At 52.0% G+C, this 27,678-nt stretch overlaps 1 protein-coding gene across 2 annotated transcripts in view; it reads left to right on the top strand.

Annotated features, from left to right (window-relative positions):
* Positions 1-27,678, top strand: part of CPNE5 (copine 5) — an 87,222-nt gene that overhangs the window by 6,749 nt on the left and 52,795 nt on the right. For both annotated transcript variants that reach the window (XM_028509602.2, XM_028509601.2), the window contains exons 2-3: positions 8,583-8,623; positions 9,395-9,441. In XM_028509602.2, coding sequence (XP_028365403.1) covers positions 8,583-8,623; positions 9,395-9,441 — 88 coding nt within the window. The remainder of the gene's footprint in view (positions 1-8,582; positions 8,624-9,394; positions 9,442-27,678) is intronic.

Raw genomic sequence — 27,678 nt, 5'->3', positions numbered from 1 at the left:
ATGGGTGGACTTGGTCACCAGCATGGCTGAGTTCTAGGACTTTCCTCCTGGCTTCATGTGACACAGCAAGAAAGAGAAAGCAAGCTCTCTGGTGTGTCTCTTTCAGGGCACTAATCATAATCCTATCATAATCCCACCCTTATGACCTCAACCCTAACTACTTTCCCAAGTCCTCATCTCCAAATACTATCACATTGGGGGTTAGTGTTTTAATGTATACATTTTGGGGGGTATACAATTCAGTTAATACAACAAGAACTCTGACTTCTGGGAGTCTCTATCAACTACCTAACCAATGTGGGTTCTGTTAACAGGAAGAGTGAGGAATGCTTGCTGTTGGAGAGCCACGGACTCTTCCACAAGGAGGAGTTCCAAGTGACCCCTAGGCTACTTCAGCTCCTGGGGATACAGGGGCCTAGGGTTTGGCTTCTCTGAGGACCAGCTCCTTGGATTTTTCTGCAGTCAGTGGACAGCCAGTGTTAGATGACTGGGAGCTGACTATCCAAGCACAGCTTAGCTGGACCCCTGACTTCCTGTCTTCCTGCCAGTTTCCTGGGCAAGCAGAAAAGACTTAGTGTGATTTCAAAACATTGCAAGGTTCCCCTGTTTCCTAATATCACTCACCTCTGCTGGACTAGCATAGTGCCTGAAGGTCCTAATAGGACAGCTTTATGCCTGTCAGTCCTGAAGAATTCTGGGCAAGACACTGAAAGTCAACAAAGTGCCTGGCTTACCTTCTCTGAAACCTTGGCCATGTCATTTAAGTTCTCTAACCACAGTGTCTCCATCTGTGAGATGGGGGAAATACTGGTCCTGTCCACATCCTGTAGGATTGTTATCAAGACAAAAAGATTATGTTTGTGTAGTCCTGTATAAAGTAGAATGTGCTAAATAAACTCAATAATGATGTGGGTACCAATAATTGATCGCGACTGCACATCTGTTCATTCGACAATTGATATTGATCCTCATTTGCTATTAAGAGGCTTCTTTGTGCCAAGCACAGTCCAGAGAGCTGTGGATATACTGGTGAGCGAGACAGACAAACTCTCTCCTCTCTCAGAACTCCCAGTGGCATTGGGGGTGGGGTATGTAAACAAATACATACCTTTTTTATTAAATAATGTTCGATAGAGATAAGTGCTCTTCAACTAAATTTGTGTTTGTTGAGGATGTTTTAGACAAGGTGGGCAGGTGACATGTAGCTGAGAGCCAGTGGGCGAGAAAGCCACCTGGGAGAGGATCTAGAGAGAGGGCGATTCAGATAGAAGGGCGAGTACAAAGGCCCAGTGGCAGCGAAGACCTTGGTGTTCTTGCAAAACTGCAGGGAGGCTAGTGTGGCTGGAGCAGTGGGAATCCCCAGGGAGGAGAGGGAGAGGACGACCTCAGAGAGGAAATGGGGTTACAGATTATGACCTGTGACCGTGCTAAGGAGTTTGATTTATTATTCCAATAGCAGTTGGGGGCAAGGTTAAACAGGAGTAATATGATCTGTTTGGCCTTCTAAATATTTTCTCTGGGTATTGTAAGAGAATGCACTGGCGGGGGAAGGGGAGAGGCAGGAACTGAAGCACATTGCTAGGCAGGAGGCCACTGCAGCATCCAGGTGAGAGATAATGGCGACAGTGGCAGGGGGAAGAGTGGGCAGACCTGGGATGTGTTTTTGAAGTAGAAACCTTTAAGATTTGATGAATGGGCCATGACCATGTGACTCAGTTGGTTGGAGTGTCACCCCTGTACACCAACAGGCTGTTGGGTTTGATTCCTGGTCAGGGCACATACCTAGGTGTGGCTTCCACCCCTGGTCGGGGTGCATACGGGAGGCAACCAATCTGATTGATGCTTCTCTCTCACATCAATATTTCTCTCCCACTTCCTCTCTCTCTAAAATAGATAAAAAAGACATTCTCGGGTAAGGTTTAAAAAAAAAGACTTGATGAATGGGACAAGAGCAGGGCACAGGGAGAGAGGAATCAAACGTGCTTCCAGTGTTTCTATGTTAAATGCTTGGCTTCACAACAGCTGCGCAAGGCAGGTATGTGACCCCTTGCACAGATGAGGCAATGGAGGTTAAGTAGCTTATCCGGGGTCACAGAACTATGAAGTGGCCCTGGAGACTCCAGTGTGGGTGCATCTGAGGCCGGCCAGAGCTCATGCTCTCTCCCCTCGGTCATGCAGCATGGGAGGGATAATTACTACAATAATTAACAATAATAAAAATGCAAATAGCCCCAGGAAGAAGTGTGCTCTAAGCCATGTGAAAATTACTTTTTAGACCTTGGCGAGGAGACTTGGCAAGGAGACAGTGCACACGGGCGAGGATGGGATCTGAAAGGGGAGACCGGCAAGTGCCAGGGGCTGGGCGCCAAGGTTGCTCACCTCCCCAGCTCGCCCAGAGCCTTGCCTTGGATTCACTCTGCCTGTGCGGAGGGGAGCAGGGCAGGGGGAGAGGGAAAGGATCCCAGTTCTCCTCAGGCCATTCCTTGGGGAGCAGCCCTGATGAGGCTGGTGGCAAGACACAGAGAGTGAGAATGGGAGGGGCACTTCTGGCTGAGCTGGGTCTTCAGGAGACCCTGGGCCTTGGTAGCGCAGACGCTCCTGTGACATGTCCAAAGGGGCTTGGGATTCAGAGTTCAATCCGAGTGCTGCCTGGCAGCTGGGTGACACTGGGCACAACTCTCAGCCCAGCTGCCTTGCCTGCAGCATGGGGTGACACCTACCTCCCGGCATTGATTTGTAGAGTGAATAGGGTGTCACAGATTAAGTATCCAGCAAAGGATTTGTAGGTGATAGCATTCCTTGTTCATCCGCTCTGCCTGCCTGGGGTATTGGCCAGATGTTTGGTGTTGAACTGCTCCTTAGACAATGGAGTGTTGCTGGTGGGGCCCCTCAAGCTCAGGGGTCTCTGTGGGCCTCCTCAGGGTTCCTGTTTTTCCTTGATAGCGGCTCCCCTGTCCCATCTGCTCTCCTCAAGGAAGGCCTCACAGCCAAATAGGTGGGCAGTGGAGGGCAAGAGCATACCAGCACTCGAAGTCCTCCTGCAGCCCAGCACTGGGGAGCAGGGCAAGGGCATGGGCATCGCTAGAAGCCTCTTCACTCTCCACAGGCCTGTAGTGAGCACTTAATATCAGGCACTGGATTGCAGCTTATCATGTGCTAGACACTGTTCCAACTCTTTTGCATGTATGAATTCTATTCTCAGAAAACCCCTAGGAGAGGACTGTTATTACCACCACGTTACAGATGGGGATACTGAGGCACAAAGAAGCCAGTGAGTCATACAGCTACTAACAGGCAAAGCTGGGTTTGGGACCCAGCCACGAAGCTCCAAGTCTATGCTCTCAGCATCCTCACCTTTTGTCAGAGGTTGGAGGGATGCTCAGGGAGGGTTGTTGGAAAGAAAATGAACCCTGTTCTCCTAACCTTTTCAGCCTGATAAACACTTTGGGAATATGATGAAAACCCTCTAAAAAGAATGCATTTATATGTACCAGTGTGCCACATTTTGCTTATAGTTTCAGGGGTCCATGGAGCCTATTAAGGACCTCTGGTCCAGGACAGCTGAGGATGGGAGCCCCTAGCCTGCTGCTCTACACTGTAGCCACAGTCCCTGCTCAGTGCATACATGCCGCCTTCGTGGGCTTTCTCAGAGACACATAGGGATGTGTGGCCTGTCCACCCAGCAACTCAGCTCAAGAACAAATGTGTCTCCTCACACTGGGGCTCCCTGAGGGCAGGGCCGTGTCTCCCCTCAGACTGGGCCTCCATGAGGGTGGGGTTTTTCACCCGCTCTCTGACAGCTTTTGACATTTTTAAGTCTCCCAGATGGGAAGTGTTGCCCTTAGGCTTTCTCCCTCATCACCAGCCAGGAGCTCTCATTTCAGCGCCCCCCACCACCACCTCAGTGCGTTCTCCCTTTGCTGGGGCCTTAGAGACTTGTGACCTCAGCACCTAGTCCTGAGCATTCTGTTGCTGCCACTGAATTGGGAATGGTTCCTTGGGGGAGTGTGGAGAGGCACAGGGCCCTCAGCTCTGCTTCCCTGGTCTTGATTTGAGAAACAAAAGAAGCCAATTTCCAGGCTGCTGAGCGGTCAGCTGAAGGGTTTTATGTTCTTGTGGGGAAAAAATACATTTGTCTGTTGGAAAAAACTTCTCTTTGAGCTCTCCGAAGATAGACGGTGGAGAAAAAGCCCTCGGGGTCTGGTCTGTCTGTGCCCTTGTGGTTCAGGCCCTGCTTGAGGACCCGGGTTTCTGCCCCTTGGGTTCTTACTGGCTGCGCACCTGTGGGTGAGGCCCTCACCCCCTCTGAGCCTCGGATCAGGTGAGGAACACATAAGAGCCTTCCCAGGCTCACATGTGATGTTGTTGCAGGGGAGGAGCGGAGGCCCTCAGACTCGGTGTCCTGATGTGTGCGATCTGGGCTGCCGTGGTTGGAAACAGTGAGTGTGTGTGTGCGTGCGTGTGTGTGTGTGTGCGCGTGCTCACGCGGCTTGTTTAAACAGGGCTTCTGGGGCCCTGTCCAGACCTACAAAATCAGAATCCAGGAATGGGGCCCAAGGATCTGCCTTGTTACACGTGGAAGAAGGGGCAAGTCCCAAGAAGTCGAGAGGCCCATCGCTCATGGGGTGAAGCCACCATCCCAAGGCCGGGAGGGCAGGCTCAGTGGGCCCTGAGGTGTCTGTCAGGACAGGTAGTTGGGGTGATGCACAGGTGGGGCAAGTGTGGACCAGGTGAGGGATCAGAGAGGGGTGTAGGGCGCAGGGACCTAGGCAGAGGGACAGAGGGTCCTCAAGGAAGGGAGGCCGAGGGAGGCCTGAGGCTGGGTGAGGGGACTGCCCTCAGCCAGTGGGGGCATTCAACACACACTCTACCACAGGGCGCTGGGAGTGTACATGGAGGGGTGGGCTTCCTTGGAACGGTGGGATAGAGGCGGCCATGCCACCCATCCTGTCTCTCCTTTGTCACCAAGTGAGCCTGGGCACGCACCATGGGGGCGACCGCTCTGCGCAGCACTTGGCCCACGATGGCTGACCCACCTGGCAAGCCTCACCGTGTCCAAGTGCTCCACAGGAGTCCTGAGGGAGCAACTGCTTTTAGTCCCACTTTACAGATGGGGAAACTGAGGCACAGGAAGGCCAGTAACTTGTCCAAATCTGAGATATGGAGCCAGCATGTCTGACTTGTAGCTCATGTATTTAACCATTAGGCTCTCCAACTAAGAGGAAGTATCGGGGCTTGCCCTGACCATGAGCAGGCACCACGCCAGCACAGAGACAAGGGCCTCATTCACCCATTTGGCCATTGCTTTGGTCTGCCTTCACCCATCCAATTTGCCAGGCCCCTGCTCTGAGTCAGAGACTGGGCTGGCCCGAGGCAGAGGCGGGGTCCTGTGTTGGAGGAGCACACAGCCAGTGGGAGAGACAGATATACCCCTGCTTTTGCAGCCCAGGGTATGCTGGGTATGACTCAGAGGGTTGTGCACTACAGGCCAGAGAGAGCTCAGGGGAGGGGAGAGGAAAGGGCTGTTGGTCAGTGTCTGTCGAGGAAAGGCAAAATCGAGGAGGAAGGATAGGAGTGGGTCTGGAAGGATGTAAGCATGATCTCAGCAGCGTGGAGGGAAGACGGTTGGCATTGCTTTTGGGTGCGTGGCCAGGATGACGCATGACCCAGGGTGCAGTGAGAGTCCTGAGGTCACTGGGCAGGAAGCCACCAAAGGTAGGTGTCTGGATTCTATTTCTTAGTCCAGCTGTGTGCCTCTTGCCCAGCTCGGAAGGTGGACAGAGCCGAGGAAAGCCTGACTGCTTCTCTTTGAACACAGACCCTCACTCGCAGGCTCTCTCCCTCCCCCCTCTCCCCCACCCCCACCCTCTCCTCCCTCCCTCCCTCCCTCACACACACTCACACACACACCCCTAGGCTGCAAAGGCTGAAATCCAGGATCTTACCTTCTTTCTTACTAGCTTAGACAGGACTAACCCTGGGTTCCAGACCCAGACTTGGAAGGACTCCAGACCTTGGAGAAGTCACTTCCCTTCTCTCTGAGTCTTACAATCCTGATTTATGAAGGAATTGGAAGAAGTGACCTCTGAGGTCCCTTCCAACTTGGCCATTCTAGGATTTTAGGTAATTATCGAATTTCATTATAGCATTCAAAGAGAAACTTCAGCACTTGCTGTAACAGAGAAATTCTGCCCCAACCCTTTTCTTACTTTCTAGCTCCTCGCCGTGCCTCAGTTTCCACCACTGTAGTCTTCTCTGGTGCAAAGGCGTTTTGTCCTTTGTTTAAATCAAGACAGATGCTCTGCCTCCAAACTTAGCATGCTGCAGGAGGGCAAAGTCAACCCAGGTGCGGGCCCACCCGCCTGGGAGTGGATGCACATGCATGAGGTGGTATCTTACCTGTAGCCCCTGCTGCCCACTTTTCAGAGAGCTGCCTCACTTACCATTGCCCCTGGGGCTCTCTGCCCTGGGCTGGGAGGTTAGTCAGATGGTTCCCAAAGTGGCAGCAGGCTGGGAGCAGGGCTGCTGGAGGGGTGGTGGGAGCCGCCAGCAGAGGAGCTGTGTGCCTGTGGGATCGGGGGAGCTAGCTGAGGGTGGCCACCTTCGGGAGAGGCCCCCGAATGAAGAGACTGGATGGGGGGTGTGCGTCTGGGGATCTCTTTCTCAGAGACACCTCAGGGGATCTGCTTGAGGGCTGGCACTGGGTGCTTCCTGAACACAGCCTGGGGCCTCCCCAGGCAGTGGTGGGGGGCATGTGCTGGCCCCAGGTTGCTGCTACATCTGTCTGTCTGTCAGCTGGGCCTGTCAGCTGGTCTTTGGCTTCCAAGTCAGGACAGAGTTATGGGGGGACTGAGTTGAGTGTGGGGTCAAGTTGCCCAGACAAGCTGTCACTCCTGGTGGCTTTAGTGATGATGACTTAGGGTAAGTCTTCCTTCTAGATCTTTCTTGCTCTACCACTACTTGCTGTGAGGAGTGGCCACTCTGGTGCCATGCTCCCTCCTCAGGAGAAGGTGGGGCACATGACCCCGACGGCCCATCCAGCTCTGACATGAGGACTTGGCTGTCAGGAAGCCACACAGACCCATGTGGACCATTTCTCCTCTCTGAGAAAGGGGTTCAAGGGGCACAAAAGCCCATGGAGGAGTGTGGGAGTAGAGAGGGGAGAGGTAAGATGACCCCCAGGGGCACCTGGGAGGGAGGTGTGGCAAGGCTGAGGTGGCTGGCCAGGACAGAGCTGAACTTGAGGGCAGTGAAGAAAGACGGGGTTGGAGCTCAAGCAGGCAGGAGGGGCTCATAGGGAGCTCCTTCAGGGACAGGGTGTGGGGGGGGAGGCTTTGCCCAGTCAGCACTGGTCTTCAGTGAGCAGGTTCCCTGGGGTTCTGTCCCACTGGGCCCCTCTGGGAGACTGGAGCATGACTCAGGGGGTGGGAGTGGGGAGGGGAGTGAGGAAGTGGTATTTTTTCCCCAGCTCCTGCCCATCATTGGCTGAGGGCTGCCCTCTGAGTGTAAACTGTAAACTACCTGCTATTTGCAGCCCGCCTGCCAGAGAAAGCCTTGGGAGGAGAAGCAGGAGGAAGCCCATGGGTGTATACAGGAATGGGGAGGGCTGAGGAGACATCACAGAGCCTCAACAGCCTTCACGGCTGGCGCTCTTGCTGTATTGTACAGATGAGGAAACAGAGGCTCAGAGAGCTTGAGTCACTTCCTGTGTGGCTTCCTGCCAGCAGCAGGTCACTGGAGAATGAGGGACAGCAGCTGTGCAGGACAGACCCTTGCCTGATCTCCCTGGGCCTCCGCTTCCACATCTGTAAGATGGGATGATGCCTCCGCAGCACTGACCTTGTAGGACAGGGTGAAGACTGAGAGCTCATGTTTGCAGAACACCTGGCACGGTGCCCAATCCATGGCTGAGGTTCAAAGAGCAGGAGCTGTGATTGCACAGAGGCAAGGCAGCAGGGCTCACACCTGTTAAAGACCCGCAGTCCCCAAAGGTGGCGACCATCATCTTGCTGTATGCCTGCAAGTCTGATTTCCAGGGCCATGTGTTAGCTGTGGCCTTGACCACAGGAGGACCCTGTTCAAATGAGTCTGCATCCACTGGGAGGTGTAATCCATTAATCCAGCAGCACAGATGAGACTCGGAATAAGCTGGCTGTGAGTAGAGCCGTGCCTGAGAGAATGGGACACTGGATGGATACATTTTGATGTCCTGATTTTACTTTTCGAGAGACAGACATAGAGTAAAAGGAGAGTTTCTAGAACAGGTGAAGACATTGGGCAGATTGAGATTTGGCCCAAGAGTGAGGGGCTGGGGGATCCGGGGTACCGGACTGAGTGCAGTGGTGGTGGGGGTGGTAGGTAGAGAGCCACACCCCTTAGGAAACTGAGCTGAAGACCCTCCAGTGCCCACCCTGTCCACTTTAATGAGCGAAGTAAACAATGCAGAAGCAGCCTCCTGCTCTTCCTGTGTTGTCTGAGGCCAGGCTGGTGGCAGCAGTCCCCAGGTCTCAGTAATGGCCTGAGTCCTCCTAGGTCCTCCCCTCCTGGGCTCTGCTAATTCTTCCTCTCTCCCTTTTTTTCAGGAACCTTTTGGACAAAGACATGTTCTCCAAGTCCGACCCATGTAAGTCCTGCCCTGAGTCCAATCACCACATTGGGACTGATCGCCAACACTGGAGCCCCTACTGAGCATTTCATATGTGCACGGCACTGGCCCAGGTGCACTAAGGCTGTTTCACTAGTACTGCTTGGAGAAAGAATCGGGGCTTCTGACCCGTCCCAGCCCCCATACCTGTGAAGCCTCAATGCCACCCAGTGGGTTGGAGGGGCGAGGCGGTCTGGGCCTGAAGTTTTCAGCCCCAGGAAAACTGGTGCATTTGAAAGCCCCAGTTGACCGTGGTCTGGGGGAAGGAGCACTGATCTCGGATCCAGGGTTCTAGCCCACAGATATGCCACTCATGTATATAACCTCAAACAGGTCATTGGCCTCCTCTGAGCCTCACCTGACCCATCAGTGAAAGGGGCTGATGATAGTAATAGGTCTTCTGAGGCCGCCTTGAGCCCAAAAGGCATGAGTTGATTTTCAGATGCTCTCCGGTCCCACCTCTGCCTTCAAGTCACCCATCATGCCCACCCGTCTACCTGCCTCACACCTCTCCCTTGCCCAGGCCTAGATGCAAATGGCCCCTGACCCCCTTCCCAAAGGGCACTCCTCCCAGACACGCCGATGTTCTAGGCCCCATTCTCCAAGCTGACCAGTCCCCCGAGACCCAACACTGCTACCTGGGCCCGAGTCTCCTGAGGGTCCTGACCCTCCAGAGCCCCCCACCCTGGGGTACCACCTTCCTCTTGGCCTGTCTGATGTGTTAACATGTTTTTCCTCCTCTCCTCACAGTATGTGTCATGTATACTCAAGGAATGGAGAACAAGCAGTGGAGGGAGGTAGGTCAGCCCCCTTTCCCACCCCAGAAACACCAACCTGCCCCTGACTATAGTCTGCTTATTCATCTAACTCGGGAGACATCCCACCTGATGTTTGTAACTATGGCATCTGGGCCCAAGGGAAGGATGGTAGGGTGTGCACAGGGTGGAGTCTTGTCCTGCTGCTGCAGGACAAAACTGATGGTGGACTGGAAACTTCCTGTCCTCAGGGAGTCCCAGTCTGGGGGAGACATGCCACACCCTCAGGGAGCCCCAGTATGGGGGAGATGGAAGAAGCACTGGCCCATCAGATTGCCACGGCCTGAGAAACACGGGCACCACATGTCGCATCTTGTCTGGCTCACAGCAGCCACCCTGTGGTTCTGACGAATGTGAACATTCAGTTAGGTGAACCCCCTGCCCAGAAACCTTCAGTGACTCTTCTCTGCTTTGAACCAGTCCCAGCTCCTTAGCTTGGCTTCCAAGCTCTGCCAAGAACCTGGGGAGCCCCTTCCAGACGGCATGATCAGAATGAGAGCAGCCGAGGAAGCTTCAGTAACTTGGGCTTCATCGCTGCCCATCATCGTCCTCAAGGGCGGACTGGCCAGAGCCTCTTCTGCCCTGCTCCTTGTTCCCTCAAGATGTGGCCCCGGAGCAAGTGGCCAAAGGGGGTGAATTTTATCCAAAAAATACATAGGAAATACTTCCTCAGGGGCTGGGCTAAAGTTTACTTTTTCACTCTCCAAGACTACACCAATTGAAGCATAAACCAGATTGCAGGGGAAACATTTAACCTACTTAAATGAACTAATTACTTTTGAGGCCTTTGGCCAAGCTTCATAGAAAGTAGGAATGTGCTAATGCCTTAGTGATTCATTCAGGAAAGTATGGAGAGGCCTCTTCAGAAGGGCACTGTTCCACTGGTGGCTGCATTCTGTAACTGACACTTGTTTCCATTGGGGTCGGGGTCCGGATTGTTACCACCGCACCTGCAGCTTGGGGCAAGGGCAAGCGGGGGAGACCTCGCTGTCAGACGCACCTGTGCTTCAGTTCTGGCTCAAGCTTTCTCTGGAGGTGGGACTCAAGCAAGTTGCTTGACCAGTCTGTGCCTCAGTTTCCACATACGCTATATGGGGATAATACCTACCTTGCAGGCCTGTGGTGAGTGTAACGTGCCTGGTACGTGGTCATCACTCGGTAAATATCATTTCATGGCATCATCCTGAGTGTTCGGGGCCCTGCTGGGCACAACCCTGTTTCAGTCAATATTTGCAACAGGAAGCATTTATGGGGTGCTGGGCAACAAGCCAGGTGAGGGTGCTGGGGAGAGAGGGAGCTGGTCAGAAGAACAATGCCAGCTGGAACTGGGGAGTGTGCAGCCTGGAAGCGGAGACTCACGTGCATGAATAATCCTCACAGGAAACGGTGAGAGGCATCCTTGAGAAGAGAATGGGAGTTCAGAGGAGAGAAAGTTACCGCCATGTTCATAGCTCACTGGATTTTTAAACATGGAATTTGACTGAACACAAGCCGTCTGGCTAAGGGCTGTGTGCTGTGGGAAAGAGGAGGATGTGGGTCCAAGGGGACTTCACGGGTCGCCCGATTCAATCTCCTCATTTGAAGAGGGGACAGCACAGGCTTCAGGCGGCTGAATCAGCGTGCTGGAGCCCAGTGCAGCGGGAATGTCCACCTCGGGGGACAGCACAGGGCACAGCAGCAGGGATTGTGGCATAAGCAAAGTACGGGGGAGGCTGGGATCAGCAGGTCAGGCCAGGTCCCAGGTAGCTGGAGGATGGATGCAATAAAGGGCTGTTTATGAAGGAGTGGGCAGGTTTTAGGGAGACCAGTGAGGGGTGAGGAATCACAAGGCTGGCAACAGTGGGAAGCCCGAGGGGGTAAAGGGGCTTCCAGACAGGAGCAGAGACCCTCAGTGGAGGGACACCGTTAGCCCGGGCAGCCTCACTCTCTTCCCTGCTTTCTTCCCTCTGCTTTCTGCCAGCAGTTCCCATTGGTGGAACCCACTGGAAGACCTGGGGGTCGGGGGGAGCTTTGATGCAGTCTATGTGAGTCAGCCTCCCGGGCACAGAGCAGAGTGGAGAATCCAAGGGGCAAACGGGGACACTGGAACAGACAGCGAGCAGATGAGTGAGGCTGGCGTTCAGAGTGCGGGCTGGTAAAATTCAGGAGGAAGCGACTGAATGGGGTTCATGGCTGTTAGGCTGAGGACAGGTGGGGTCTGGGGCCAGAATCCAGAGCAAGGGGGGCCCTAGAGATCAAGGAGGCCGACTCCATTTCCTGGAGGCAGTGAGCACCATGCCTAGCCTTCGGGGGTGACAGTGGCAGAACTCAGCCACGTGTATTGTTGGGGAGCAGGAGAATCTCCCCCATCCATACCGCCCTTCTTGAGTTCTTAGACCAATAATACAATTGACACCAGCTTAACAGGAGAAAAAACAACTTGATATGTGTGTGTGGGAGATCATAAATGATGATGCTCTCTGAAATGATGCACCAGCCATCTTTTTTATACTTTGTAGGCAAAGGAACAATAGATTTGGGAAGAAATAACAGGACAAAGACACTGAAGTTTGGTTGCTCATCACTAAGGAATGCAAACCAAGTTTGGGCTTGGGGAGTAGATTAGGAAAGGAGTGGCAAGCTTTGCTTGGGCCAGCTTTTTTGGCCCTGGATCCTTGACTCTAGAGATAGGAGTTGCTCTTAGCCCCCAGCAGCCAGGAAGATACTTTCACAGCAGAGACTTATTTCCCATACTCAGCACAACAAGGATGGGTCAGTGTGCCCCTTTTGCACCGGCTGCCTGTCGGGTAACTGATTCCAAGTGATCAATATGTTACTGTGGGCGGGGCATGTGGGGCCACCTCCCCTGGGCCCCGGCAGCAGCCCTAGAACACAGGCTTCGAGCTATTTTGGAGAAGAGAATTTGCACTCAGACATACCGAGGTCCTCCTTCCATGCCTGATTCTGTGTGTGACACCCAGAACAAAGTATTAGGAATGGAGAATTTACAGAAAAACCCAGGTCCCTCTCTATGGAACTGGCCCTGGGGTGGAAGACTGCCTTCGAGAGTGAGCAGACCCGTTACCACCACTCCGCTTGCTGGCTCATTGCAAAACATCTGTTACTGGGTGTTGCCTCCCTGTGATCAGAGGGAGTCAAGTTCAGGCCCTCTAGTTCCTCTAGGTCGATGTTCCTCCAGGCAGGGCCCAGACCCCAGGTTTGCACAAGGCGGCAGAGGACGAACTTGCAGCCCCTGGCTGCTGGGTTTCAGCTGATTTTAACTGTTTAGGTCATTTTAATGCCTTCTGAGAAAGCTCCATCATCCTGGCACCTAAATGTGTCACTGCCTTTTATGAAAATTGACTTGAGATGTGATTTTAACCCAGGAAATCGAGCACTATTTGCATCAAGTCTTGCCAGAGCCTTCTGCACATCCTGGGGGAAGGAAGAATGACCAGGTTGGAAGGGTCCCAGAAACACTCTTAGCAGGAAGAGGGACATAGTAGGGAGCGCCTCTTGGTTTCCCATTTAAAAGTGTGTGTGTTGGGGAGGGGGGCGCTGGTTCTGGCCCTTCCCTTGCCAGGTGGCTGTCCTGGCTAAGGCCCCTTAGTAAGGAGGAGAGGGTTATCCCAAATCTTAGGGTATCCCTCTGATAGACCCATGCCACTGGCAGGGTGTGTGGCCCTGACAGGCATGCCCACACGTCCCTGCCAGAGTGCTCAGTCTACTTCTGAGCAAGTTCAGCCCATTGAACATTTTAACACCAACTGGGGATGACGGTTCATCGCCTCACATTTGGAACGACATTATCACAGCCCCTTGACGTGTGCCTTCACATAACGTTGACTCAATGAGCATGTGACAGGGAGAATGCTGGGGACACGAGGGGGACCAGGCACTGTTTACAACCAGCAGAGCTCACTTTCAGTTCAGGGCGGTGACAATAACAGCCATCTGATGCTGATGGCCTGCACCTGTATGACAGTAATGAGCCAGGCTCTGTTCTGAGCATTTAATCCTCACAACAACCTACGATGGAAGTATTATTATTATTAATTTTAGTATTATCTGTCCCATTTCACGGAGGAGGAAACTGAAGCACAGAGAGGTTAATGGGAAAGTGGTTTTAAAGCCTGACATAAAAACTGTAGCAGTTCTATATAAAGGGGAAACTTCCACCTGTTCTGAGTTCTGCCCTCCCTAGATGTACAAAGTAAGCTGGTTTTCTCTTCCCTACGGTCTTTTCCTCATTATCTGAAGTCTGTTCACAGGGCCCTGTTAGCCTGCTTTGGGGCAGACTTCAGAGTGTGACTGTTTCTATCATTAGTTTCTGTCTGTGTCACCACCTCTCGTCCCTTATCAAGCCATGCATGTTCCGCCCCTGGAACACGCGTCCACTCTTCCTCGTTCTTCCCTAGGTGTGTGTCCTGTGCCGTCCGCTGGCCCAGCCCAGAGCATCACGAGCCGGTGGCCTCCGCACAGGGGCTTGAACTACACAATCACGCCCCTCCACAGGTCTCCGCATTCTGTGGGTGTGTTTCTCAGGGTCATGCGCCCGTCCGTGCTGTCCAGTGTCCACTGGCCTTTGTGACACCTGTCTTCAACTTTCTTCACATCGAGTTTGGGGGCTCCTGTGTGTTTCTCACATGAGTTGCTGTTCACAAAGGATTCCCTCTGCTCAGGCTTGGAAATTGAGTTTTTGAATCTAAATGTGATTTTACGTTTATCTCTATTGTGGGTCATTTGGTAGAATCAGTCTGTTGTATGCTCTGTGAAGATCATGTTGAATCATGATTGCATTCAGCATCCTGCTTCTGTTTCCTGGTCCTGTCATTGCCGCCCATGTGAATGATGGGCAGCTGAGTGGGCTGGAGTGCCGGGTCCTCCACCAGTAGAGTCCTTTGCCCAGACGGACCTCAGTTCTCCAGTTGACTTTTGGGATGTGCTGTTCAGCCACCTAGGATCCACAAAAGTTGTTATAACCCACGCTATATTTCTCTACCTGGTCCCTAAGGACACCATGAATAACAGTCAGGTGTCTTGTCAGGTGAGGCCCTGAACTCGACGTCCAAATCCCTGCACATTCCCATCCCAGCTCTGATATTTGCTGTGTGACCTGGGTGCGGTATTTATGTTCTCCAATTCTCGACTTATTCACATGTAAAGTGGAATTAGGAGATCTTCTTGGGAAGAGTAGGTAAGTTAATGCTTTCACAATGCCTGGAAATATCAATTACAATGTGACATCGCCCAGTTTGAGTATTCGGGTGCTCCGTCTCCATGGAAATGGCCACACTTGGAGGTCCTCTGACCTAAACCAAGTCTGCCCTTATAAGGATTGCAGAGTGACAGCCAGCATTGCTAAATACTCAGGTTTCCTGTAAAACCTGAATCCCCTGCTCAGCCTGGGGCTGCAGCGCCTGAAGTCCAAGGAGTAAGGGCCTCCAGGAAGAGAGGGGCTTGAAGGGCAGTATCCCAAGCCTGTGTGGGAAGGGTCTCTCATCCGGGGCTCTCACAGGAAAGGCAGGACCCAGGGATACCATCGTCACTGTGTCATGCTCCACAGAGCACTGCACCTGGGCACACTGGCTGCCAGATAGTGGCTGCTGACAGTGCGGGGTCCCTGCTCCCAGTGCGTTTGTCCCCTCCTGTGTTGTCCGGGGGCACCTCTCAGTCTGCCATTAGAACTTGCCTGTCTGGGTGGTGGCCTTTCTGGCTCCTGCCCCCTGGCAGTGTCCCTGTTCCTTCTCTCCCCTCTAGTTTCTCCTGAACAGAAAAGGACTTTTCTCTGGTTCCAGTGGCTCTCACAGCCATAGCTCAGGGATTCACCTGGCTGCCAAACCTTTGAAATGAAACTTCTTAGCTTGGTGTCAGAACCTTTCCCACTCGGATACCCGCAGAATGGCCATAAGAAAGGAGCTACTACTGATTCGGCCCCTGCTGCATGCTCTGCTGGCTCATCCCCGATGCTGTAGTGACCTGTGAGGAGATGTGAGTGGCCCATGTCACAGACAGAAACTAAGGCTGGAAAGATGAAGTGGCTTGTGCCAGGCCACACAGCTCATGGGTGCAGAGTTGGGATTCACATCGGTTATGAAGCCATCTAACCCCGTTGACTGTCCACAGCTTTCAGGCCTTATGGGCAGATACCAGCAGCCACCCATAGTCAGAGGTGGGTAACAGGCCCAGGGATGCTCCGCACAACCTGGACACCCAGGCCTACGCGGCCACAGAAGCCGGACTCGGGCTGATTTCTGCCACAGGCACCAGCAGGTTGGGTTGAACCATACGGATTTACAATTTGAAAATGTTAGCAATTTCCTATGGTCTCATGGTTAGATCAGACTCTAATCTAATATGAGCAAGTGGCCCCAGTCACACTCCTGTCCTTGTGAGCTCAGTGAGGTCCCAGGGACTCTTGCCTGAAAGGCTCCCTGGAGGCAGGCACGGGACGATGCCCAGTGTTGGTGACAATCAGGCCCCCACAGCCTCTGTTTGTGGGAGTGCCCAGGGGTGTCAGAACCCAGACCCACTCCCAAGGTGTAAGAGCCTTGGTGTCTATAGATTCTCATGCCCAGCTCATGCAAGTGCTTGTGTGCTCGTTCAACACTTCTAACCTCCCTGTCTCTCTGCACCTTCCTGTTGGCCATGAAACATCCCTGTTAACTTCCGCCTGTTAATAGTGTTCTCCAGGGTCCAGGAGATCAGGGATTTGAGGTGAGGCCTCCTAAGTAGCATCTTTCAAATGTAACTCTCCCATGCCTAGGATGGATGAAATTCATTTTTAAAAATAACTTAAAACAATAGATTATAGACGGCAAAAAAAGACCTAAGCTATTTGACTTCAGGCTTTTCCCACTCTACCTCGTGGCCTGCTGCGCACCTCCTTCCCTCGCTCTGTCCCTTCCCCTGCATCCAGACAGTCGGTGGACGTCCTGCCCTCATTCTGTTCTTCCAGAGGAAACCCTCCGGCCACGTCCCTGCCTTTGTCTGACTCTGCTCCACCGTCAGTGCTCTCTGAGCCCCCCAGACACCCTCTCCCAGTAGCCAAGATTGCTCTCGATGACTCCAGTTGTTTAAGAATCAGAGAATCAGAATCAGAGCTGACCGAGATGTTCAGAACATCTGCTGTGTGACAGCAGGCCTCCTCACTGAGCACCTGCTTCGTGGCGGGCATCGCATACTCATTGTCCCTAGTCCTTGTGACCGCCCTGTGGCCAGGTACAGATTCTCCCCAGACACACAGAAGTGAAGAAACCGGCCCCAGGTGACACGGCTAGGAAACCGGGGTTCTCTCCCTGTTGAACCAGAGGAGGGGCGGTTCTTGGGCGGTTCTTGGGCTGTTCTTGGAAGCCAGACACACCTGGCCTGTGTCAGGACCTTGGCACTTAAAGCTGTGTGACCTTGTACTAGACACTTATCCTCTCTGAGCCTTAGTTTCCTCACATGTAGAGTGGGCAACTAGCAATACTTACCTGCTGGATTGTCTTAAGGATCAGAGGTGACACAGGACAAGCTGGAGGAGCCAGGTAGGCACTGGTAATAGACAGCTGTCATTGATAGTATCGCTGATGGGCTGTGGGAACAGATAGGGTACCTGTCTGTTACACACTTTATCTCTGTTCTATAGATAGGATCGTGGAGGCCAAAAGGAGAAAGATAACGGAAATAGGACTCTGGTATCCTCTTGGGTGCACAGCAGGGAGCTCCCTGCCCTTAGAGACCATATGGGGAGTTGGGGAGACCAGACACAGACATAGAATGATTTAAAAGCCTCATTTTCCTTCATCTTGATAAGCGTATTAGAACAGATCCTCTAGAAAGCCCCACATTTCAGATCATGACTAGATCAAGAGCCCTCGCAATAGCTTAGAGGTGAATTCTCAACACTTCACAGCAGGGAGAGATCCAGGAGGGCTGGGGAGCCTTCCTGGGGGAGGTGGCACTTGAAGGAGGTGGGAGAAGGAAAGAGCGCTGCGGGAATGGGGCCCAACAGGAGTGAAGCCTGCGGGGGGAGAAGGCCCTGTGTGCCCGTGAGATGGCAGTGGCTCAATCTGACGGGCCCAGAGTGTTGGAGAGAGGCGAGAGGCCAGCTCAGCGGGGAGGGTGGTGCGCCAATGTTGGGAGTACAGGTCTTAGATTTAATCACAGTTTCGGGAGTCAGTGAACAAGCGTTTGTTGAGCACCTACTACATGCTATATAGTGGTCCAGGCACATAGTGGAGTACAAGACAGGCAGAGTCCCTGCTCTGGAGAGCTTAGTGTAATCAGCCAAAAAACTGGATAATTTCAGGGACTGATCTATAAGTGCTGTGAAAAAGTGTAGTGAGACAGAGTGGCCAGGGAGATGGGGCTGCTTTAGTTAGAGGGGTTGAGGGAGACCCTTCTGAGGGGCTGGTGCCACTGGAGTTGAGTGGTGCCATGCATAAGTCTGGGAAGGGGTGTCCCAGTAAAATGGGGCCCCAACACCCGCTCATTGGAGTAAATGACAGAATCGTTCAGCACGGTGCCTGGCTATGCCCCATGCTTGTAAATGTTATAATTATATACAATGATCAGACAGAGCTGGGGGAAAGCTCGGCCCCCTGTGCTGCCGCTTCTTTAACAGGAGGACAACTGACGTTCCTACTGCCCTGTGCAGTCCCCACATCAGCAGCACCCCCTTCCCCCCGAGCCTCACCACTCCCTGGAGGAGGAAGCAGAGGCACGGAGGGGTCCTTGCTTTGCCCAGTGGCTCACCTTGAAAGTGGCAGAGCTGGAGTGTGACACGGTCCGGTTCCCTGCTCCTCCCATCTGCCTGTGTGGACTTTCAGAGCGGTCTTTTCTGGCTCCAGAGTTGGATGTGGTGCCTCAGGGGCCAACTGTGAATCTGTGTGTGACTCCTTCTGTCCCTTCTCCCATTCAGCCAGAGGCATGTGCTAGTTCTGGGCAATACATTAGCAGGGAGCTCAAGATTTCATTTGAAGAAAAGGAGTCTGCTGTCCCAGCAAACCCTGAGGTTCGAGGCCAGGTCCCTTGGTGGTTGACCAATCTATTTACTCTTCCGTGTTAGTGTCCAGCTGCACTTTACAGCTGTGGCTGAGCTGTTGAGAGAGTGGGCTCCGAAGTCAAGGTGACTGGGTCCAAATCCTGGCTACTACCTTCCCAGCAGGGCTCTTTGGCCAAGTACTTAGGCTTAGGAGCCTGCTGTGAGGACTAGACAAACTAATTCATGTGAAGTGCCTAGCACAAAGAAAATGTTCAATAATGGCTTTTATAAGAAGCCCTGAGTGAGCGACCAGTGCTTTACCTGGAGGAAGAAACTACTGACGGCATTTCAGACATCCTCATGCCGTTTGTTGGGAGCTGTAGACATTAGGAGTGTGCTGGGGGACATGCGCCTTTAGGGCAGGGCTTGCTCAGGCCCCTCCCCCCATATGCTGCAGCCAGACCCAGGGCTCAACGGTCCAGCCTCCAGGGGACAGGCTGGTGGGGAGTGTTTTGCCAGCAGCTTGGCAGTTCCGCTTATTGGTACAAGGGTTATTTCCCCAGGAGCTGGGATGATTTAACAGATCATCTGGAACAATGGCTAATTAGGAACTAAGCTTTTAGGCTGGGAGTCTTTCATTACAAGCTTGGTAAATTTTCACAAGCCGCTGCTGGTGTCTGGGGCCAGAGGGGGAGCCTTCTCTGTCCAGCCCTGGGCACCGGGAAGGCCTTTGGAGCCTCCTCTCCTCACTCACCTCTGCCCTTCCTTGCCTAGAGGCCTCAACAAACCGGGGAGTGGTCTGGGAGGCTGGCAGGCCAAGAAGTCACGGTTCTCTCCGTGTGACTTCAGGCAAGCTCCTTCCTCACTTGGGGCCTGGTTTTCCCCACTCTCCAAGGAGGGGTGGCTATGGAATCCTGAACCCCTCCAGTGTGAGAACCTGAGAGAACTTTCTAGATCCAAGATGGTTGTGGGTCTGGCATGGAAACAGGTTCTCTAGGCTCCTGTCCACAGGCCGTGCCCTCCTTCCAGGTGCCCAGACCTCGGGCCTCCTCCTCCTCCCCAGCCCTGGGCACCCACCCTGGCCCTGTTCCTAGAGCCAGACACATTGCCTTTTCCTATTTCTGTTTAAGTCGGATAGCTTTCTGGCCTCCAGTTTTAATCACAGTGAACATGATCCATGAGGGGTTGGGGCTAGGCTCCACAGCAGGGCTTTTAGAATCCCCAGTGAAGGAGCCGTTGCTGATGTATGGAAATTATAGGGGCGCTTCAGCTGGGGAAGCATGCGCAGCTTTGTGGTGGAGAGCGGTTTGTCAGCCCCGGCCTCCTGTCCCGGCCAGCACAGCCACTGGGGGCTTTGCAGCTGAGGGGAGGTCTCCAAGCTTCACCCAGCTGTAATTTGTAAAAAGGCAAGAGCTGCTTGCATCAGGGCTGCTAAGATTGTTCATGCCTGCACAGCCACCCACTCATTACTGAGGCAGGGGACCGTGGTGATGCTGTCACTCCTGGGAGCCCTGGACGCCCTTCCTCGTGGCTGGGGGCCACTGGGAGGGCCTTCGTCTGTAAAGTGGGGACGACGATAATATGGGCTCCACCAGGTCAGTGGGGGGTTAAATGAGATCATGGATGTGTGGAAGTGTTTTGAAGATGAGAAGTCACGACACAAAGCAGAAGGAGCAGGAGGATTTGATGGGAGGAAGAAAACTGAGAGGGATGTTGACAGGCTTCTGGGAGAGCAGGGCACTGCTGTGACCTCAGCTCTTGTTATAGCCCTTCCTTTCTTTTTTTAAATGTATTTATTTATTTTTATTTTTTCATTTTTAAATTATATTTTATTGATTATGCTGTTACGGTTGTCCTGATTTTTCCCTTCCCCCCTCCACCCAGTGCCCCCCACTCCCTCAGGAAATCCCCCCACACTGTTTATGTCCATGGGTCAGGCATATAAGTTCTTTGGCTACTCCATCCCCTATACTGTACTTTATTTCCCCATGGCTATTCTGTAACTACCTATTTGTACTTCTTAATCCCCTCACGTTTTCATCCATTCTCCCCCTCCTCTCTCCCATCTGCCAACCTTCTGGTAACTAATTTCTTTTCTTTTGCTGCTTTTAAGAGTCTCTCTTTATCTTTAACCTTTGGCTTTTTAATTATGATGTGTCTTGGAGTAGGGCTCTTTGCATCCCTCATAATTGGGACGTTCTGCACTTCCTAGACTTGCATGTCTGTTTCCTTCACCAAATTAGGGAAGTTTTCTTTCACTGTTTTTTCAGATAGATTTCCAATTTCTTGTTCTTTCTCTTCTCCTTCTGATACCCCTATGAGATGAATGTTGGACCTCTTGAAGTTGTCCCACAGGCTGTTTATACTATCCTCATTTTTAAAATTCTTTTTTCTTCTTGCTCTGTGTGGTTGATATTTGCTTCCTTATGTTCCAAATCATTGATTTGATTCTCAGCTTCATCCATTCTACTGTTGTTTCCCTGTAAATTGTTCTGTATTTCAATTAGTGTGTCCTTCATTTCTGACTAGGTCTTTTTTATGCTGCTGAAGTCCTCACTAAGTTCCTTGAACATCTTTATAAACAGTGTTTTGAACTCTACATCTGACAGATTGCTTACTTCCATTTTGTGTAACTCTTTTTCTGGAATTTTGATCTGTTGTTTCATTTGGGCCATGTTTGTTTGTCTCCTCGTTTTGGCTGCCTCCCTATGTTTGTTTCTATGTATTATCTGGAGCTGCTTTGACTCTGTGTCTTGGTAGTGTGGCCTAACATAGTAGCTGTCCTGTAGGGTCCAGTGGCACAGTCTCCTCTGTCACCCAAGCTGGGTATTCAAGGTGCACCCTTTGTGTGGGCTAAGTACACTCCTCTCTTGTAGTTGAGCCTTGCTTGCTGTTAGCAGATCAATGGGAGGGATTTACCTGTCTAGCCAGCTGCAAGGACTGGCTGTGACCAATCTCTGCCATTTATGGAGGATCATCTATGCAGGGGCAGGGTGGTGGTGCTCCAACATGGTCTATAGCTGTCCACTGCGTGGGTTGGCCATGTGGTTCCCTGGGTGGTGCAGGACAAGGTCAGCCCCCACCAGTGTTTTGCCCAGGGCACCCTGCCTGAGCCACAGAGCAATCCAGAATGGCTACTACTGGAGCTGGGCTGGGAGATTCCCAGGTGAAGCCAAGCCGTAACTCTAAACTGGCTGCTGCTAGAGCTCACTGAAGCCAGCTGTTGCTTGTTTGATAAGATTTAGGAGCCAAAACCAGCTATTCTTATGGAAAAGCAGCTTGGGTGGGTTCATAAATTGGGTGGGGCAGAGCCTCTATGCATCTCCAAAGTGGGTCACACATTGTTAGCCAGGTTGATGAAGTCTCAGATATGGCACCAGCTTGCTGGCTCTGTGTGGGGAGGGCTCTGGGACCCTCAGGTCCCAGCAAAGGGACAATGGCCTCTGCTCACCCTGATGCCAGATACTTCAGTCTCTCCCTGTATACCACTGGTGCCCTTCAAGCTGCCATTCTGGTGCTGGAGCTCAGAGGGAGCAAGTCTGAGTAGATGAGTCCGTGTGCGTGTTCCCTAAGAGGAAATGTTGGGGGCTCCAACAACCTCCTCCACTGACTCAATCCCTGCTGGTTTTCGTAGCCAGAGGTTGTGGGAACTTTTCTTCCTGGCACTGGAATCCTGGGCTGGGGGGCCTGGTGTGGATCTGGGACTTCTCATTCCCAAGATATCCCCCCCCCAAATATTTATCCACGTGGGTGTGGGGCCAGCCCATTCTTCATTCATGTGCCTCCTACCTCCTAGCAGTATGGATGGATGTGGCTTCTTCAATTCTGTAGTTGTCAGACTTCCATTCAACTGGATTTCTGATGTTCCTGAGTGATGGTTGTGCTATATTTTAGTTGTAATTTTGATGTGGTTGTGCGAAGAGGCGGGCCATGTCTCCCTACATCACTATTTTGACCAGAAGCCCCTCATAGCCCTGTTCTTAATCAGCAGTGTGACCCCTGTCAGAGCACCCCAACCCCCTTGCCTGCTTCTCTTTTCTCATTGGCTGAGAGGATGTGGTTCCTTCCAGCTCTGAGATCTTTAGGTTCTAGGTCAACTTGTTAATCAATGAATGTTTATGGAAATCATGGGATGGATTGGGACTGTGGGTGTATGTGTGAGCACAGGGGCTGTAGGAGGGATGGGGTGAGCCAAGGTATAGGTCAGGACACTCACTGGTGCCCCCTGACCAGTAGAATTCTCCAGACCCCATAAGAAGAGTCAACAAGGTAGAAGGGACAGTAGGCACCGAAGAATTCAGAGGTTGGGCTAGTGGTGAGAAAAAAAATAGTGGTAAAGACTGGATAGAACATAGTTCCAGCCTCATTCTTTGTATTAACCTCTTCTTGGTTAGTGACTACCTTAAATCCTTATTGATATGGAGCCAAATCTGCCTGGGTTCAAATATCCCTACTACCCACTTGCTGTGTGACCTTGGGTTAGTCAATCAATGTCTCTGAGTTTCATCTTAATTTATCTGTAAAATGGGAATAGTATTAGCATTGCCTAATAATATTGTCATGAAGATTAAACAAGTTACTATATGGGAAGCACTTGGTGTCTGACACAGAGTAGGGCTAAGGAGGGCTATGTGAGGGCTCTCACAGGTACCGAAGGGCAAGTATGCAGACACTCTGCGGTGCTTCTCACACACTCCTTTCTATCTTCCTCTCGAGAAGGAACGGTTTGTTCCAATTTAGCGATGAGGACTTGTAGTCCCTGAGGGGTTTCCATGCTGTCTCACGTGGATAATAAGCAACAGACTGTGCCAGTGGGGGTCCTGGGCTCTCGGCCCGGCTTCCCCTCTCCACTACCCTCCTCTGGGTGACGGTGGGGAGTTGACCCAGATGTTGGGAGACTTCGCTGAGTGGCTTGCAGCCGCTTGCCTTACCTGTATTACCTGGGTTCTCGCTCTCAGCCCCCACCTTGGCCCTCGCCTCAGGGCAGTTTGGAGGAACAGTTGCCTCCCCTTTGAGGGTCTCACTGTAGCTGATGACATGTAATTAATGCTGCTTAATTGATATTCTCAGGGCTCAGTCATGAGGTTTTGGGAACTCTTGGGAGCAACTTTTGCAGAGAGTCAGGAGCTTTTCCCTCTGGGTTCTGTTGCCAAGTGAGCTATTCAGAAAATGAATACCCTAATTTCCAGGCTTCTTTCTCATTTGTATTTTTGTTCTCCCCCGGGAGGCTGCCTGGCCCCTGGGATCAGGGAGGTCCTCCTCACCTCGGTGGCTCTGCCCCCCCATTCCATTACACACCACAGCCAGCACCGGCCACACCCGCCCACCTACCCTGGGGCTCTCTACATCAGAGTCGCTGGGTAAAACAAAGATCTGGGGGCTTCTCTTCAGCTTTGCTGATCAGAGAATGCCTGTGCCCCAGATTGTGAGCAACTCGAGGCCCCCCTCCCACCTTCAGACCCCGAGTGTGGACAGAGGGGTGCAGAAGGACTGGAGGGAGGGACCGATAGGCCAGGGAGCTGGAAGAGAGCTCAGGGCTGGCTTGGCTCTGACTGCAGGTGGTGAGGGGTTAACCCGCCCTCCCCTGCTGCCCCAGGTAATGCAGTCAGTCAGACCGCACGCCTTCATGTGCTTCCCGCTGCTGCTCTGCTGCTCGCACCTCATTGCCAAGTCCCTTTCCACTTCAAAACTCCACAATTCTAGGTAAAATGAAATACAGTCACATTGATTTTTTTGAACATCAGTTCAGTTGTGTTCATACCACCATTAATAGGGATATAAATTGGCCCTGACAGGGACCTGGAGGCTTCTTGGATTTTAAAATTCAAGTTTTCGCATGTTTTCTCTTTGTTATTAGCCCAAGTAATGAAGGCTATAAAACATCTTTAGTAAGTCTCTGGGCTGTAGATTTCCCAGTCCTCTGTGATGTGCACATGTTAATTACCCCCCCCCATCCTGATAATGCATCACTGCCCTCCCGGCTGGGCTCTCTCGGCTCCCGCTTGCCCCCTTTTCTGCTCCAGGAGGTATTGGGGTCCTTGGAGTGCCCCCCCCCCACACCGCCTCCGCAGCCTGTTTCCAGGGGAACTCCATTTTCTTCTCCAGCAGAGATCAATCTCTGGGGAATTCCCATCTATCGAAGCTCCGAGTGCCATTTGCCAAGCAGCCCTGTCATCTCCCCTAATGGGTGTTTTCCTTGGAGGCTCTGCCAGCAGTGGGGTGGGGAGAGGGGTGCACAACGGAATGTGTGCTCCTTCTGGACGGGGTTTTATCCGAAACCCTGACAGACGAATTTTTAAAGGTGTTTGAGGGAGGCAGCCCCTCGCCATTTCTCTCTCCCTCTTTCCCTCCCTCCCTTCCTTCCTCTCTCTCTAAAATCAATAAATACACTTTTGGGTGAGGATTTTTTTAAGTAAAATGATTAACCCTATACAAATATAAAATGAACACATAGCAAACATTTCTTTAACTCACTAATTAATGAAGGAACCAGTCAGATGTTACAATACAGCAGGTCTTCAAATAAGGTCTTTTGTTCAATGTCAATTTACTAGAACGTTGCTGTGATACCAAAGGGACTTAACTCTTACTTATATCATTAACTTGTGGTAAAATGGGTCTTGCTGTACATCGTTTCTCTTAAAGTCACAGAACCTATCAATGAGGTTAAGTGAGGACTTACTGAAATTCAAATAACACACACAAATGGGAAGTCAGGAATGCTGAAGTTAATTCGTAAATAGATGCAAAGTTAGTCAATAGCCAGAAAGTAATAATCAAATAATCAATTGCATACCACTGAACTAAATTTATTTGCATTTCTACAGACATGAATCATTTACATTACTCTATTCCTTCTATGATTTGCAGAGTTGTAAAGCATTTCAAAGGTAATGAAAAATGCAGACCTCTATGAAATCACACATCTGGACTAACAGGTGACACGGAGCACCTAGTGATCTGCTTTTTGGTACCTTTCAATACCTCACACTTCCCCACGATTCCAGTGTGCAGCCGTCCGGAGGACCTTGCCCTAGGCCTTTGCATATAGCTGTTAGCACTGTCTGCACACTGCATGGTGGTCATTTGTTTGTGAGCTGTCCCACCAATGACAGAAAAGCCCCTGAGTACGGGGCTCGTGTTTCATTTATGTTTATAGCTCAGCACCCAGCACACTGCCTGGGTTACAATAAGTGCTTAAAAACTGTTCGTTGAATTAATAATTGAGTCGATTGGATGGTACCTCTAAGAAGTGAGCAGGGCAAGGAGTAGTCTCCATTTCCTGTTGAGGAAACTGAGGCTTTCAAAGGCTCTGATCAAGGCACACAATTAGCTCGTGACGAAGTTAGGACTCCAACCTACTCATCCATTTCTTCATTCAAAACCTTCCTCCATTCATCGGTTCCTGGGTACCTGCTGTGTACCAGCCCCTGGGGGCAGTGAGCTTCTGCCGTCCTTGCCCTTGGGACCTTACCTGTGGCACAACATGGCTTAGAGAGCACGGGCCAGAGTGCCTGGGTTTGTGCCTTGGCGTCAGGATTATTCGCCATGTGAGTCTGGCCAAATTGCTCAACTCTTCTGTGCTTTTGTTTTCTCATCAACAAAGTGGAGAAAGTCTACCACAAAACGATTAAATAATGTTTAATGCAGTTCCTGGGGCTACGATTGTCCGCATCTGTGAGCTTGTGACTGTCGAGCAGTGTCAGGTCCTGGGCTGCAAAGGCGAGGAGAACGTGGATCCTCCTGCTGCTTGAGCAGCTCAGTCTAGTCAGGCGGAAAGAGCCTCAGTAGATTATCACCAGGGGATGCGGTAAGGGCAGCGATAGAGACGTGAGGAAGAGTATGGGGGCACAGAGTATGGGGTTGGGGATTGGAGAGCAGGACTTCCGGGAGCTGAGTTGTCAAGCATAAGCAATTGGCCCACATGGGTGACCCACTGGGAGGCTGCTGCGGAGGCTGAGCTGAGAGAATGATGTGCCCCATCCCAGGCAACAGCACGGGGGGCAGGCACAGGAGATCCAGCAGGTGGAACTGACAGGAGAGAGAGGCGGATTGGATGAGGGGGTGAAGGCACGAAGGTGCCAAACTGGTGCTCCTCACATGGCCCCACCCTGCCTTGTGGGGGAGGGGGAGGTTCTCTTCGCAGGTTTCTACCTTGACTCTGGGTAGAAGGGGTCACGCGGGTATGTCCCAGTAACGGGGACCTTGCCCACCACGTGTGAGAGGGGCCCGTGTGCTGGCATTTTTCTGGGCTGCAGAGCCCCGTCAAGGAGGACTAGTACTCAGGACTGATGTTTTGTTTTGGCAATTACTATCCAAGTCAAAAAAACATGTTTATGTTTTAAGAAAGGTGAACAACCTATTTAAAATATTTATTGTGCATATGCCTGTTGTTTACTTCAGGGAATCCTGTGCCCGCCCTTTCTGGAGGGGGAGGTGCAGCGCTTTTGCACTCTGTCTTTGAGTCCCGTGTCCCTTTTTTGAAACGAAATCTCACCAGAAAAGCCCAGTGTATCCGACAGATGTGTAAAAGACAGCTTCTCTGACCGGAGTGACGGCCCGGAGTCTCGTCCACCCTGACCTCCTCCCAGGCGTGGAAGGCTCCTGGGAGCCCAGGGTTCAGGGCACCACAGTGTCACCCACTGGTTCTGGAACGGAGGTCCCTGCACCAGCAGTGGCAGCATCACTTCTGTCTTTAGAAATGCAGATTCTCAGGACCCACCCTAAACCTACTGAATTGGAACCTCTGGGAGTAAGGCCTGCATCTGTGTTTTAACACATCCTCCAAATGATTCTGATGCCCAGAAATGGGGAGAGACTTCCTTAAGTCACTTGGGAAAGTTTGATGTATTCAATTACTGAGTGTCTAATGTGTGAACAGTATATGCTGCAGGCGATACCAGGAAAGTCACGTCTGCGTGTTAGTTATGTGCTGCTGAGTAGCAAACTGACCCAGAGTGTAGCCACGAAACAATGCTGTCATGAGTTGGGGTGCAGCTCCATGGGATCCTCTCCCTCAAAAGGCCGCGGTCAGGGTGTTGGCCAGAGCCTCTGTCGTCACAAGGTCCAGCTGGGTCAGGGTCCACTTCTGAGCTGTCAGTGGTTGTTGGAAGCGTTCTGACTTTTAGGGGTGGGTTGGCTGCTCTTAGCTCTTCACCACATGGGCCTCTCCACAGCGCAGAGCACGGCAGCTGCCTTCGTCAAAGTGGGCCAGCTAGAGACAGCGAGAGGGGTGCCCGAGACGGACGTCATAGTCCTGATGACATAATCTT

Source organism: Phyllostomus discolor, chromosome 4 (assembly GCF_004126475.2).
Source record: "Phyllostomus discolor isolate MPI-MPIP mPhyDis1 chromosome 4, mPhyDis1.pri.v3, whole genome shotgun sequence".
Lineage (NCBI taxonomy): Eukaryota > Metazoa > Chordata > Mammalia > Chiroptera > Phyllostomidae > Phyllostomus > Phyllostomus discolor.
This window is presented reverse-complemented; position numbering and strand designations above follow the sequence as displayed.